The sequence below is a fragment of the Brienomyrus brachyistius genome, chromosome 16, assembly GCF_023856365.1.
Source record: "Brienomyrus brachyistius isolate T26 chromosome 16, BBRACH_0.4, whole genome shotgun sequence".
Classification (NCBI taxonomy): domain Eukaryota; kingdom Metazoa; phylum Chordata; class Actinopteri; order Osteoglossiformes; family Mormyridae; genus Brienomyrus; species Brienomyrus brachyistius.
This window is the reverse complement of record NC_064548.1, coordinates 11,969,135-11,983,508: the sequence shown is the minus strand read 5'-3', so window position 1 is coordinate 11,983,508 and position 14,374 is coordinate 11,969,135. Positions and strand designations below refer to the sequence as shown.

At 48.7% G+C, this 14,374-nt stretch overlaps 1 protein-coding gene across 4 annotated transcripts in view; it reads right to left on the bottom strand.

Annotated features, from left to right (window-relative positions):
* Nucleotides 1-298: 298 nt before the first annotated feature.
* Nucleotides 299-14,374, bottom strand: part of nckap1 (NCK-associated protein 1) — a 28,305-nt gene continuing 14,229 nt past the window's right edge. For all 4 annotated transcript variants that reach the window (XM_048978101.1, XM_048978102.1, XM_048978104.1 and 1 more), the window contains 19 exons: nt 14,160-14,292; nt 13,785-13,866; nt 13,273-13,331; nt 11,412-11,557; nt 10,999-11,131; nt 8,926-9,045; nt 8,531-8,670; nt 8,183-8,314; nt 7,007-7,225; nt 6,797-6,927; nt 6,607-6,704; nt 5,425-5,518; nt 5,040-5,122; nt 4,815-4,895; nt 4,605-4,698; nt 3,210-3,326; nt 2,889-2,998; nt 2,151-2,240; nt 299-1,200 (listed from right to left, as the gene is read on the bottom strand). In XM_048978101.1, the coding sequence (XP_048834058.1) occupies nt 1,084-1,200; nt 2,151-2,240; nt 2,889-2,998; nt 3,210-3,326; nt 4,605-4,698; nt 4,815-4,895; nt 5,040-5,122; nt 5,425-5,518; nt 6,607-6,704; nt 6,797-6,927; nt 7,007-7,225; nt 8,183-8,314; nt 8,531-8,670; nt 8,926-9,045; nt 10,999-11,131; nt 11,412-11,557; nt 13,273-13,331; nt 13,785-13,866; nt 14,160-14,292 (2,179 nt within the window). In that variant the 3' untranslated portion in view covers nt 299-1,083. The remainder of the gene's footprint in view (nt 1,201-2,150; nt 2,241-2,888; nt 2,999-3,209; nt 3,327-4,604; nt 4,699-4,814; nt 4,896-5,039; nt 5,123-5,424; nt 5,519-6,606; nt 6,705-6,796; nt 6,928-7,006; nt 7,226-8,182; nt 8,315-8,530; nt 8,671-8,925; nt 9,046-10,998; nt 11,132-11,411; nt 11,558-13,272; nt 13,332-13,784; nt 13,867-14,159; nt 14,293-14,374) is intronic.

Below are 14,374 nucleotides of genomic sequence, written 5' to 3'. Positions count from 1 at the left end.
TAGGCTCCAGACCCCCCGCGACCCAGTAGGATAAGCGGTTTGGAAAATGGATGGATATATTATTTAGGATCTGTATTGCATTGCAGGCCCTGTAAAACCATCAAAAAGAAAATAAAGAAGCCAACTACCTTTCTGTTTGATCATAGGACCTTGCAGGTTATGTCATTACAGGCAGGATCAATGCGGGGAAAAAACGACTGTGGGACCGGAATCGAGGGCTTGCAGTGTGTCGTATCCCAGACGGACACAGCAACAAACAAAAACACTCACATGAGACCTATCAAAAAAGATGTCTGCATGATTATAACCTAATGTTTATTTATGTTATGGAAGATACACTGTAATTTCCAAAATTTTAAAACATATAAAAAGTGGTTAAGGAGAACAGTTTATAAACATTCAATAAATATGCAAGAATGTTTATCATACCATACGGATGGATACATTGGCGTGTTGGGGCCCACGCAGCATCATGAAAGTTAGTTAAAAAATTATACTATGCTTTGTACAAACACCACCATCTGTTGCTTCTATTATGTAGTTACCAACAGCTCTGTTCAGTTTCAAACGAAATGGGAGATGTAGTGTCAATAATTTGGCAAACATTTCAAAAGAATAGTGTAAAAATGCAAGTCCACAGAAAAACAAAATAATGCACATTGTAAACCACACAGATGAAATCTAGAACAGCCATCTAAAAAGAACCACAGCGAATCGAAAGCATTTGTCAATAAACAAGCGTTTGTCAATAAACAAGCGTTTGTCAATAAATGAGTGTTCTGCATTATTGAAGATACTTAAAATATCACACCTTCTCATTATAAGTGTTTCTATTTAAATCTTTGACATCTGAAACATAAACTTCTCAAAAATTAAAAGTAATAGTATCACTAGTTTTCATAAACCAAGCTTGTGTGTTACTATGACAGTTATAAGGGGGGAATAAGGTCATTAAGACAATTTCATGGAGGAGAGGGGGAAAAAAAACAGGGGAAAAAATAGAGTTGATATCACAAAGTTTTTGTACTTTTCACTCCAGCAAGATTGTAGATCTTTCCAGTAAGACCCCCTCCCACCCCTCCTTTACGCCGACGAGCTGACACTCTGCTTGTACACTGCATGGTAGGCGTTCCTCAGCAGCACGTAGGGGAAGCAGGATTCCAGCAGGTCCATGGTGAGGAACGGCGATTCCTGCACGATCTGGGGACAGGAGGGACACGGCCGTCAGCGACAGCGATCTCCCCAACACGTAACCCGCCAGCACCCCAGGAGCAGCGACATGCGCGACTCACCCCACGGGTCAAGGCGTTTGCTCTAGCGTGCGCTTCACAAACTTGATGATTCAGTGTAACAGAATTTTAAGCCAGCACTGCGGTAACTTCCCTGTTACGCCACACCGCGTACGGAAAACTAAAATCTGGAAATTATTTGTGGAAAGAGTACCATGGCGACATCATTGCATAATCCACATACCACTTTACTCTTAAGTAAAGAAATGGAGGTAATTCAATGAAACCTGATCCCCAGTTATCAAGCAATGAGAACAACACTATCTCACTGCCAGTGGTATCTGCAGTTCCTCATTCATTTTATTTTTCTTTACTTAGCAAATGCTTTTATCCAAAGTGACAAACGCGTATGAAAGCATGGTCAGCTAATCCTTGGAGCAGTTGCGGTTAAGGCTCTTGCTCAATGGCCCAAAGGCGAAATCACTCTGCTGTCCGTGGGATTTGAACCAACCAACTGATGACTGGCAGAGTCCTAACCCACAGAAGCACACACTGCCCCTTAGTTCATAACCATGGTCTGCCAGTAAGTCTCTCCCACAGGTTTGTGCAGAGACTGGTAGGAATACAGAGTTCCACCTGCAGTTTCTCATTCTTCAAAATTTCAGTGTGTACTTTGGCCTCAGAACCGACAGTTATGATGTTGCGAGGTAATTTCCCTGGTTGAATTATAACAGTCAATTCAGAACACATTATAATAATAGGTTATTTTTCGCCAAGACACATTGCCTTTCTGGGTTACAGAAGTATCACATTTCGCTTTTGTATGAGAGGAAAAGTAAAATATCCCACAATGTTAGATCCTCCTTTGGAGTCCTGTTCTTGTTTTTTTTGCTCTGCGGCTCTTAATGCGAAAGCGCTCACCATGTCCAGGAGCAGGTAGACCGATTCCCGGTTCCGTGTCGTTATTTTATCCGTTTCCTGGCCGATCTTCAGCAGGCTGGAAGAGGCAAGCTGTGGCACACAAAGAGGGTTATGTCATGGCAGTTGTGAAATAAACGGTCATTTGGGGGGGGGGGGGGGGGGGGAAATCGCAAAAGCTGCTCTTTACTCTCTGTCTCTGTTAAAGGGCAAAAGATCCACCGGGAAGAAAAGCTTATAAGAATATGCTGTATTTACAAGCAAACTTATAAGGCAGGAACAACTTGCACTTGTTCAATTCCCATCAGAAACGACGTCGCACTTCAACACGCATGCAGTAATGTTTCAAAGTAGACTTTGTAAACAGGGGGAATTTCTGGCCACTGTTAAAATAATTGCACTGAAAATAGGATACACATGGCTCCATTGAAGCAGAAAAGATCTGTCGTCCAGGAAAACAAATTTCAGATACAAAGCATGAGTAACTAAGAGGACTTACAGAGAATTAAAGTTAATCAATCACAGTCAAGAAAATAAATAAAACAAAAAATTAAAAATCACATAAATAAATCATCCCCCCCCAGAACTGTAATAAATAAAAGACTTAATGAATACTAAAACTCTGGAGAATAAAAACATTATTATTTGAAAAATAAATAAAACCCAGCGATGACTGTTCTTCTGTGAATTGTATAAATGAACAACCGAGTAAGCTCGCGTCTAAGCGGAAAATGCACTTACGGCCAGGAATTCTTTCAGCCGGTCCTCAATGCTGCCCTTGTGGATGGTGAACAGGGCTGCAGCTATCTGGTTTATTGCTTTGGCCAGACAATGAATGTTGTTGCAATGTCCTTAAAGGAAGAACGTGGTTAGTGCATCCCGGATGGGCCGCACACGCAAAATCCCACCTGGATGCTTAACATAACTAACCACCACCCACTATATACACACAGTACATTGCATATATATTTATATTCTACGGTGTCCTGTCTCTAGAGCCTTAGCGCATTAACTTGAGCTGGCTACATGTTGTTTTGACAGGACGAAAGCAACTCTGGTTACCTTCAATGGCGGGACTGTACTGCGACATGACGTTGCTCGCCAGTGTTGGCAGGGAGACGGCCACAAAGACCATCAACAGGCAGGCGATCTTGTACTCTTCCTCAGGGCTGATGTTCTCTGCAAGGCAGGGGTGAGACGGGAGCGGAGGGACACTCAGACGATTGGTAGTGCCTGCCCAGCCGGCCAGTCAGGAGAGCCAAGGTAAACGGTGCTAATTAACTTCAATTCGCATTAACAGGATGACATTTGGGAACGATTCAAATAAGGCGAGCTTGGGTTACCGGGGGTTTAATAATAGTGCCTATTTTGATACTAAACACTGGGGGTTTATGTTGAGAGGTGGTGGGGGGGGAGGCATAACAAAAATGTCCACCTGTGCTAGAAAGTGGGCCGCAGAGCCCCAAAGGCTCCGCGAGCCTGACGGAGTGGTGGTGGAGCTGTAGCCTCGAACCCTCACCCCTCAGGGTCCTACATGCCGCGGACTCCCAGGGGACTTTGCTGCCATGTGTATATGCGTGTGTGGGGCCGTGGTTGCATTTTGGGTACAGACGGCAGACCTTCCGCCGGATAGGTACTACTACAAACCAGATCACCATTCTGATTTTTAGGACATTCTGCTACACTGTGGAGCTCCTTTCTCTCTCTCACACACAAACACACACACACAGGTTTGCAATTTTATCATTGTGGGGACTCTCTTTTCATTTCTTTGGGGAAAACTCTAATCTAAATATGACACCCATAATCCCTCCCCAGCTCCAACCATAATCACAAATAAGCAAACAAAGTATTTCAGCATTTTTAGTTTTTGATTGCATACACAGATCTTGTGGGGACCTGAAAAATGATCCCCACAACATCAAAATAGCAGGTTTTTATCACATTTTGAGGGACATTTGGCTCGCACACACACACACACACACACACACACACACACACACACACAAGGTGCAGAAACTGGAATTCCATTTGCATGTCCCCCTCATTCCCACAGGAAGTGAAGGCTGCAGCGATGGGGGCAGCGGAGAGCCAAGATGATCAACTAACACCCTTCCCCAGTTTAAACCAGCCCCCCCCACACCCCAGTCTTTCCACGTAACACCTGGGTCCACTAGTTTGGAATTTAACATGGAAAAAGCATGTGCAATTTCCAGCCTTGGCACCCAGACCCGGCAACTAATATTTGCATTTTATGCAATCTTGTACGGCAATTAGAAATAAGGTAGGGGGCGGGGGGCGGGGGGCAGGGGGCAGGGGGATTTCACAGAACAAGGTGTTCCCATTGAGCTGCAGCCCTTTCCATCATGCCGTGCCGGGATCTTCCCTGGGGGGCGTGCTGTGCAATGATGTCACACGTGTATCACACGTGACACATGCCGGTTGCGGTTGCCTCACCGGCCTTTTGTGAGGACAGCGCCACGACCAATGCTGGGTCGATCTCACAGGGCAGGCCCGCGGCAGAGGACAGCTCGTACACGTTCATCGCCACCTGGAGAAAGCCACGCAGAATCAGCCGATCAGTTATACAGGACGGCTCGACTCTTCCAAATGGATAATTAAATGCCAGCCAGAATGAGCGAATCAGGGCTGCCCGGCTGGTCTTACTTTCATATCAGTTTCTCTGGGAATGTGGTCCTTGAAATCCTCTACGGAGCTCACAAGGAAAGGAATGTGACAGGACAGCACCTGAGAGAGCGGAGGACCAAACACACCCTTAGAGGTACCTTCATCACAGCCTGCAGCATCCTACCCGCGACTAAAAAACAGATGAAAACACAGAGGGTATATTTACAGAAAATAGCATGAGGGTTAAAGGGGAAGTAAGCTCACATCTCTGAGTGCCTCCTGAGCCAGGGATCGGAATGACAGGATGACGCCGATGATGGTCATCCTCTTCAGCACGCTGTCGACTGCTAACGTACCAAAGGGGGAGGAAAAACGCATTGAGATTCACAGCAACTGGACCATGACCTTCAGGTTGTCCTCCAATGGGAAACAGGAAAACCTGAAAAAGCCTACAGGAACCACCTTTTGAAACCTAGGAATCTTTTGGAACGGGCTGCAGTAGAAAAACAAACGGCCCGTATTTGGTTAACATAATAAAAGGCTCTTGCCGGCTATGCTTTATTAAAAAGTGGATGTAAACAGGGGATATTTTAACAGCTCCTCCATGCAGATGCAGCCCAAACTGGGAAGGTCACCACGTGGGGCTCACAGGTGAGCTTCTTGAAGAGCGCTGCCATCTGGTCTGGTTTGTCAAAGCTGGTCCTCATCTGGGTCAGCACCTCCACGTTCTCGACTACCAGTTTCTGTGGGGGGAGAGACGGAGACTCATGAGCACCACGCCAGACCCAGAACATCTCCAAATACAGGACACCGGCTCCTCTATCCAGTCTGCATTGTGACTGGCCAGTGAGGACAGTTATGGCTCAAAAATGGCACCAGCCATTGGACAGAAACCCTTTCTCCTTGAATTCAAGCCTTGAACGCTGTACTCCTACAGTTAAATTTCAGCCTCCTGATGATCTTTCAACCAAATTCTCATTTTCAGTCACATATAATTTCACCCCCCTGCCTCACCAAATTGTTTTCAGATGAGATACTGCAAGTATGCAAGTGCCAAACTTTCCCTCCCTTAAACGCAGATGCACATTTGTGCTGATGACCCCCGCATTTTAATAGAGATCGTTGTCAAACAGAAATTCTCTCTTCCTGTTACTGATGCAGATCAACTTGTACAATTTACACCACGGAGAAAAACTATTCATTTTCTACCCTCTGTGTGTGTGACTCTGAGTGCCATTTTTCAGTCATTTTTCCTGTCATTTCTGATGCGTCATCAACAGCTCGTACCGCCTCACTGGCCAGATAATTTCATTAGTCGCTGCATTTCGGCTCAACTGTGAAAACTGCTGAAAAAGTACAACAATTAAAATCCTATCTTATAAACTGCAAGCGTCTCTCTAAAGCCTCATTTACGGGGCTTCCAAGTGGATCAGTGTGTGAAGAAAATGGACTTGGTGTTCTGGCACTAGTAACCCGACCCGGACTGGCTCTGGGGAACACCTTGTTAAAAAAAATTTTTTAAAAATGAACAAACACCATTTCAGTTCCAAAGAGGTTTCCATGACAAAGCTGCATTTCTGCCAACACCTTAAGACTTAAAGCTTCAGAGAAGAACAAGGAGAGTGCCAACATATGGGATATGGCTGCTTGTGGCGCCCCCTTCGGGCCTTGAGGTCCTCACTCAAAAGTGATTCTAGAATTTGCTACGGTGTGCATAAGAGAGGTCATTATTCATAGAGAAGGGCCAGTGTTAACATTGGCCAGCTATGTTTTGAATTGGTGCGTGATAGAGTGGGCACTCAAAGTGCCAATCAGTTAGTCAACATCTCACCTTGAGCTCAGCCACCTGGGAGGAGATGTGCCACATGAGACTCTCACTAAGGAACTTCATTCCGTATGGTCCCAGGAGCTCGGACAGTGAGCGCATCTCTGCGGAGGGATCGAAGGGGAGAGCTTCAGGTCGGCCGCGGGTGCCGGGAGACCACAGCCTCCGAACACTCGCACGGACTCAGCGTCCTCACCAGAGATGTCAGAATACTCTTCAGCATTGAATGTCAGCTCGTTCTCGGTGGGCAAGTTCACGAAGGCCTTCATTGCCGGGAAATAGGCGATGTGCCCATTGCTGACTTGGCGCAGCAGCGTTTCCAGGTACCTGTGGACAGAGGTATGTATTAGGCTTGGGTGCGGCCTTGCCGCCCGCTTCCCGGCACAGCGTGCCTGAGGCCACGCACCAGTTGGTGTAGAGGCTGGTGATGGTGGGCTCGCCATGGCTGTCCAGATGCTGCGTCTGCTGCAGCAGCACGTTGTTGAAGACCCTCGTGATGTCGATCTGCACGTAGTTCTCAATGGACTGCAGCACAGTCATGTAGGCGCGCACGCTGGTCAGCAGCTCCGAGGGCTTGGCAATCTCCTGTGTGGTCTGGTTGTACATCGTCATTCCAACGATGGACCTGTGAGGGGGTGGGGTGAAGAGAAAGTGGAATGGCTCTCTGCGCAAGACAGAAGGGTGATTCTAGAAATTTTAAGGTAGGTGGCATAAGAGGCGCCAACATTATTATTAGCCAATGACACTCGTTGAATCGTTGAGTGACAGGGGAGAGGGCCAATCAGATTTCTGCTGGGGTCAGTGCCCCTGTGGCACCGCCCCTGTACTATTCAGAGCTTCACAGACAGGGGGGCGCTGGTTACCTTCACGGCTGAAAGCATCACTCACGTTACTTTGAAGCGTACCTGCAACCATCTTCTTTGTACATCTATACAGCAAATCATACTACCTTTGCCTTCTTTGGTCAGTTCAGTACAGGAAGACACAGCAGAGTCAAAATGCCTTGCTGAGCCTTCCCACAAATCCACCCCCGATCCCCAGGGACAGGCTAGTGAGGGGCACGGGCCGTGAAGGCTGCCAACGGGGCCCACAACTGTGCGTAAGGGCAGCGGGCAGGATTCCCAGCCCGGGGGCAGGCCATGAAGGAGCTAAGGAGCCCACGTCCTTGTGCCTGGAGCCCCGCATAGGAAAATACCTCTCAGCACCAGGCCCGTCTACTCCACCGGACCACAGGCTGAAACTACGAACCAAGGTTATCGTGTGATTCAAACTGTCAGGAGCACAATTAAGTTTATAGAGCTTTAGCCATTTGACCGACAGCCCCGGTTATGCAAGCACAACATGGAAAGGAAAAAACAAAAGACTCCTTGTGAAGATCGCTAACAGACTCATATACAGACAGTAAACAGGCCGTATGGAAAAACAAATAAGCAACTAACTTTGGCTAAACTCTGCTAAATGTGCAATTATTTATTTATCTTTCCTATATTTTTATCAAAAAAATATGCAGAAATCTCAAATCAGTGCATAATAAACAGAAGCCGTCTCTTCAGGCTTTATTTCTCCCAGTGTGGGAACTCACTTGGTGAAGCGGATCTCCAGGTGTGAGGTCAGGTACTCGCGGGGGGTGAAGGTGTGCTCCCACACCACCATGTTGGGCACGTAGTTGATGGAGAAGCAGAGCTCCGACAGCGCCGTGTGCAGCTTGTCCAGGCTGTGGAGAGGCATTCAAAGCTCACTTCCTGTATGGTGGAAGCACGTTAGCCGCAGATGGCTCTGCCTGTGGGGTGCCGTCCCCTGGGGTGGGGTCGTATTGTCCCCGTGTGGTATTAGAACGGCCTGGGTGTGAGTGGATGTGGGCTGCACTGCTCAGGCCTGCTCCCCAGCTTGGCCCCACTGCGCTAACCTGAGTCGACCCCTTGGCGCTTACTTGGTGACCAGCAGCCTGTTTTTCCGCATGCTCTCCACGCCCGGCTTCTCCCTCTCCGGCTCGCCCTTCTTCCCAGTCTGCTTTTTCGACTTCTTGTTCACTGCCTGACTGATGGTTTTGGCACAATGTTTTGGCAGGAGCTGCGAAGTAGAAGAAAAGAAATATACATATGAAATACAATTAGAAACCTATAAAGCAGCCAGAACAAAAGTGACAGTCTGACCTAGGTATTTATTTAGGGAGTTTATTACCGAAGATGAACAATCACATACAGCCAACTCTCAACAACAGTCTCTCAAACTTCCTCTTTATATCCTAAAAAAGCCCTAATCCCAGTGAAGTTCTTATCCTAACCATTCCGCCAACCCCCCCGCCCCATGGCCCTCACCCCTCACCTGGTCACTCAGAGTGCACTGCTCTGTGCAGATGTCCGTGATGAGGTTGCGTGCCTGCTTGGCCATCTCATCCAGGAACATGTTACATAGGGATAGGCTGCGGTCGCCGATGTGGTGCCTCTGAGGGGAGACAGGGGGAGCCAGTGAGTCAGCAACCAAGGTGGGTGGGGAGGCACAGTGCTAAATACTGAACTCCCCTGATGTGGTGCAGCTGAGGGGAAAGAGAGGGACACAATGGGCCAGGATTTCACTAGGGGGTGGGGGGTGGAGCTATTAGCTGGAGATATGAGTCAGTGACCTAAAGACTGCTACGGTCACAATGCTAAACACTGCCCCACCCTCCCCTTTAATGCTTTAATGACAAGGGTTTTATCCATCCATCCATTTTCCAAACCGCTTATCCTACTAGGTCGCGGGGGGTCCGGAGCCTATCCCGGAAGCAATGGGCACGAGGCAGGGAACAACCCAGGACGGGGGGGGCAGCCCATCGCAGGGCACACTCACACACCATTCACTCACACATGCACTCCTACGGGCAATTTAGCAACTCCAATCAGCCTCAGCATGTCTTTGGACTGTGGGGGGAAACCGGAGTACCCTGGGGAAACCCCACGACAACACGGGGTGAACATGCAAACTCCGCACACATGTGACCCAGGCGGAGACTCAAACCCGGGTCCCAGAGGTGTGAGATAACAGTGCTAACCACTGCACCACCATCCCGCCCCGACAAGGGTTTTATTTCCACTGATATTCCTCTGTTCATAAGGATCATTTTCTGTGAAATCATCATACCTCTAGCTGTATTACTTTTTACACTGTTATCTGTACATATAAATACTACTATATGTAGTATTATATTATCCCTCTCTCATATATATCGGTATATATATAAAAAAAACTGACACACAATATTCCAAGGAGGACAAACAGAAAAATATGAATCCAATTTAAGTCACGATTTTAGTCATGACTGTGTTTCTATACAACTTCTGAAAAATATTAAAAAACATGATGGCTCAGAATAACCCCAATAAATATTTATTTATGCTGAGGACGCTGTGACACCACAGTAAGTGGGATGCAATGTCGGTGTCAGGAAACGCCCCAGCCTCCTCCGAACACCCGGCCGGGCTCCGCCGTAAAAGCACGGGGTCCTGCCGTTACTATAAGCCACTCTCGGAGAATCCTTTTTTTTTCTACTGGGGTTGGAAATATTTCTGGAAACTTCTAGTCCTTTTCCAACATAAATAAAGTTTGCAGCTGTCTAAAGCTGAATGCAGTGGACATAGGAAGAGGCAGATTTCGGGAACATGCTGAGAGAGGGAGTTTCATGTTTAAATAAGGGAAATCCAAGCCTTCTGCAGCTCTATAAATCTCTTTTATTCAACTAAGTGCTATCAGATAGGGTCTTTGTGAGAAGCTCTCCTTTGCCTGGCCCACAATGGAACAGTTCATTGTGCTACTTGTTCGCTCTGTTCATTACCCGTTTGGGAGCGTAAACACAGGCTGTTTACGAGACTAAATGGACGTTGGAGGTTTTTCCGGAACACACACTTAGTGATCGCGACGGGCTCGCTTCACGCCCGGGAACAGCAATCCGCTGTACAGAGGGATTTCACGTCCCTGCAGACCTAGTGTTTGGGTCAGTTCTGCGCTCTGTAAATCGAGCCGTTCAGCTTTTTCCTTTTTGCGTCTGGTTACGGGTTCTCTGCTGTACGCGGTCCCTTACGATTATCCCAGTCGCGCTCTGCTCTGTCACCCATCTTACCGTACCTGTGAGAAATGCGGGTAAAGGAGGAGGGGCCTTGCCCCCGCCATTCCCGATACAGCATGTCGGAATGCTGCAATTAAGTTTCCGAGTGCCTCAAATCACCCCACATGACACCACATCAAAACAGGGGCTTGTAAGACAAAGCTTGGTCCACCCCCATCGGAATGGCAAAACTACACACACACACCCTCAGTGATTTCACAGTGATTTTTTGGTGACATTCTCAATGAGTGAGTTCTGCCATTGGTCAGTGAAGCCATGTGATCACCATGCCCCGCCCCGTAGGGCCACCCCCTCACCTCCTCCGGACACAGCTCGTGGGTGCAGCTCATGAAGTGTGTGCACAGCAGGGGGAAGGAAATGGAGTAACGGGACTGGGAGGGCAGCTCCAGGCACTGCTGGAACATCTTCTCAAACGCTCGGCTGTAGAAGCTGCCCAGACAGAGAGGCAGAGAGGGCCGGTCAGTCACCAAGATCTGAGGCACCGTGAACCTCTGATATTGCAGCTATTTTCAAATAAAAATATCAATTTCCTACAGAAACAGAAACAGTTAACTTCAAAAGACTCAGGAGAAGCCAAACCATAACTTGATAATATCCAGAGAGCTGCAGAGCAGAGGGAACTTAAGGTAAAGACCTGACATGAAGGGCGCCCTGCCAGCCTTCGTGTGGGGCTTATGGGTTACCGGGATGACGGAGGGAGAGCCCCTACCAGAATATGGATAGGTCGGATGTCTCCACAAGCATTTCCACGAGGGAGTCCACCATCTTTGTGTGAAAAATGATAGTGTTCATCATCTTGCCCAGCTCCTTGTGATCGGCCAGTCCCAGCGAGGCCTTGGACACACTTGTGTAGGCCTACGGAGGGGAAGATGCGCTTTGTTAGGGCATCGGCTGCTCAAACAGGCGGCGGCCACTGGAGTTCCATGCTCTAGATGTGCATTCTTACGCGGCACCCCTGTCTTTTGTGGCTCCTGTTTTCACCGGAAAGGGGGGGGGGGGGGGGGTTACCAGAATAAATCAGACCAATTTGAAATCTGACCCCAGCGTAGGACAAGCCCTGGTTTCTTGCTTCACAAAATCATTAGCATCTAAAGGAGATTTCTGGGAAATGTTCACATTAATCTGATACCGCGGGTGCTAGAAACAGCCAAGCAAAACACAGGCTTCTGTGCTTCGGATGGAGACGGCAGGCAGGACCCCTTCTCTCCCGTTTCACTTTATGGAACGACATGGCGGGTGCCTGCTGCAACCTCACCCCGCCGTCTGGGACCATGACGGCCACGCGGATTATTGGTGTCGCTTGAGGTACCCGCTACATGCAGTAGATGACTAGCGGGGACAAATGACCTTCCTTAAACTTATTCTACAATCCACGTTTGGCATCATAGTCAGAAACAGTGAATTAGTAAGACAGCAAATTCTGATCCCTTCGCTGGGGTGGGGGGGGGGGGGGGGTATGGGGTGGGGGGGGGGCGCTGTCACAGAAACCGAGCAGGCTGGTAAAGGTCAGGCCTTAAACACTCCTCTGCAGACTAAAGCCTCAGTGATACTTGCCAACTTTCTACAGAATCTCTCTATTATGAGAAACCCGGTGTGGGAAAGCATAAAACAGGCGTTCATTATTCCTGTCAAGGCTGGGGCGTTTCGGGATAAGTCAATAGGCCTGACTGACTGGCACAGGTTACGGGTTAAGATAACATTAACCAGGGCTGCCACCCTGAGCTATGTGCTACACGGGTCTTTGCAGGCGTGGGCGTGCTGGACGGCGAGGTGCCAGCGGAGTGATCACCCCGCGTCCTTACAGAGCTAAACGTGGAGCGATGTCCAGGAGCACAAAGGCGGAGGAGGGTGGGGGTCGGCGGGGTGTCGCTCTCTTATCTGCCCGGCCCTGTTTTTACAGCCCTCTAGATGGCTGAGGGATGCGGGTGGAGGAAAAGGGGGGGGGGGTCCGCGGGCTTGGAAAGTCAGATTTGAGAAAACAGTTATTCAGCTTCTTGGAAACCTCCGAGAGTGAGAAGGCTCCCGGACGATCCCAGCTGGGCCCACGCAGGATCAAACAGAACACCAGGCCCAGCTCTGACAGCACGCATCGGGTCAGGGAGTCCTCTGGGCCCTGGCGACCACAGCAGGCACTGACAGGGGCCAAGGGCCATAAGTACCGAACCACGCTTGAAAATAATACCCCGTTCGACAGGCTGGGTTCTGATTCAGCTGGCCCGGGATGAAAAGCACATGCCATTCTGAAACAGCCAGAGCTTCAGAGAAGATTATTTATTGTCACTGATTTCAAAATAATTTCAGTGAGGGGAACCTATTCCACAGTCTATCCTCTCCAACAATAATTCATATTCCAAGTACAGGAAATTGCCCCCCAGCTCCACCCCCCCCAAGGCCTGGTTTGAAATGGTACATGCATGCAGAAAACAGGGCTCCGCTTCACTAGCATATATTCCACATAAGAGACAGGATGAGAATTCAATCCTGGAACTGTTGCTTAGCGACAACGTCAGGGAGACGAGGCTGGAACCCGCCACCCACGCAGCCTGGAGGCTCTGTGCTCCCCGCCTTACCTGCAGCCTGAACCAGTCCAGTCTCATGCCTCTGAAGTCAAACACATCCCCGTCTTCCACTGTGAGCCAGAGAGGGAGAGACCATCGCTCAGGGTGGGGGGCGACCGCTTACCCCGTAACCTCCCCCCAGATCTTCACAGACTAACATCAGCACCTTGTTATCCTACTTATATGTCATTGTATATTGCTTATACATTGTGTATACTGCTTGTATGCTGTACATATTGGATGCTATAGTATAATGCATGTAGACTGTATATATTATATGTATATTGTATATAATTGTTCACTGTTCTGTTACATGACATGTATTGTTCTTCATTGTTATGTGTTGTTTATGTCTGCAGGGGGGCATGCAAGCAAGCATTTCATTGTACTTCCACTTCTACAAATGACAATAAAAGCTTCTGAATACTTTCAGTCCCTGAATAGGGGAATTTCCCAGCTATCCTGGAATGACCCCAGGTCACATGAGAGTGCGTATATCAGTCTGCTGAGGGAGGGCTGATCACCTTGCTTGACGCTGAGGGATGTCATGGTGTTCACAAAGGAGGACATGATGATGGACTCATCCTCGGGGCACACAGAGAGGTTCTGAAACAAGAGCGGTGAGGGTGGAATAACGCACTTCTGTGGCAACATCCAGCCCGGGAAGAGACCGTCCTGCACAGTAAGCGGCAGCCTCGCCTGCTGCAACCCACGCAGCCAGGCACTGAGGAAACTCTTGGCTTCCCTCTAGTGGTGAAACTCCAGACTTGAATGTATCCAGAATAGTGAAACACCCCCTATAAACTCACTCCTGCCTTTAGGAAACCTCTAGTTTGAAATGGAATGTAAAAAAACACCGCGGGGGATGCGTGGGGAGAGGCGCGCAGTCCCAGGTTCACCTGCACGAGCTCGTTGAGCACCACTGCGTCAAAGCCAGACAGGTACTGCACGTAGTAGCGCTGCATGACAGGACCGTACTTCCGCACGTGGGCCCTCAGTTCCTCCATGTAGAAGATAAGCTCCGCGATGTGCCTGGGGGGACAGGAGGCTGCCAGTGCTGACCGGGACACTCATGCAACTGCATGCCCAGACATTCCCATTGGCTGTCAAGACG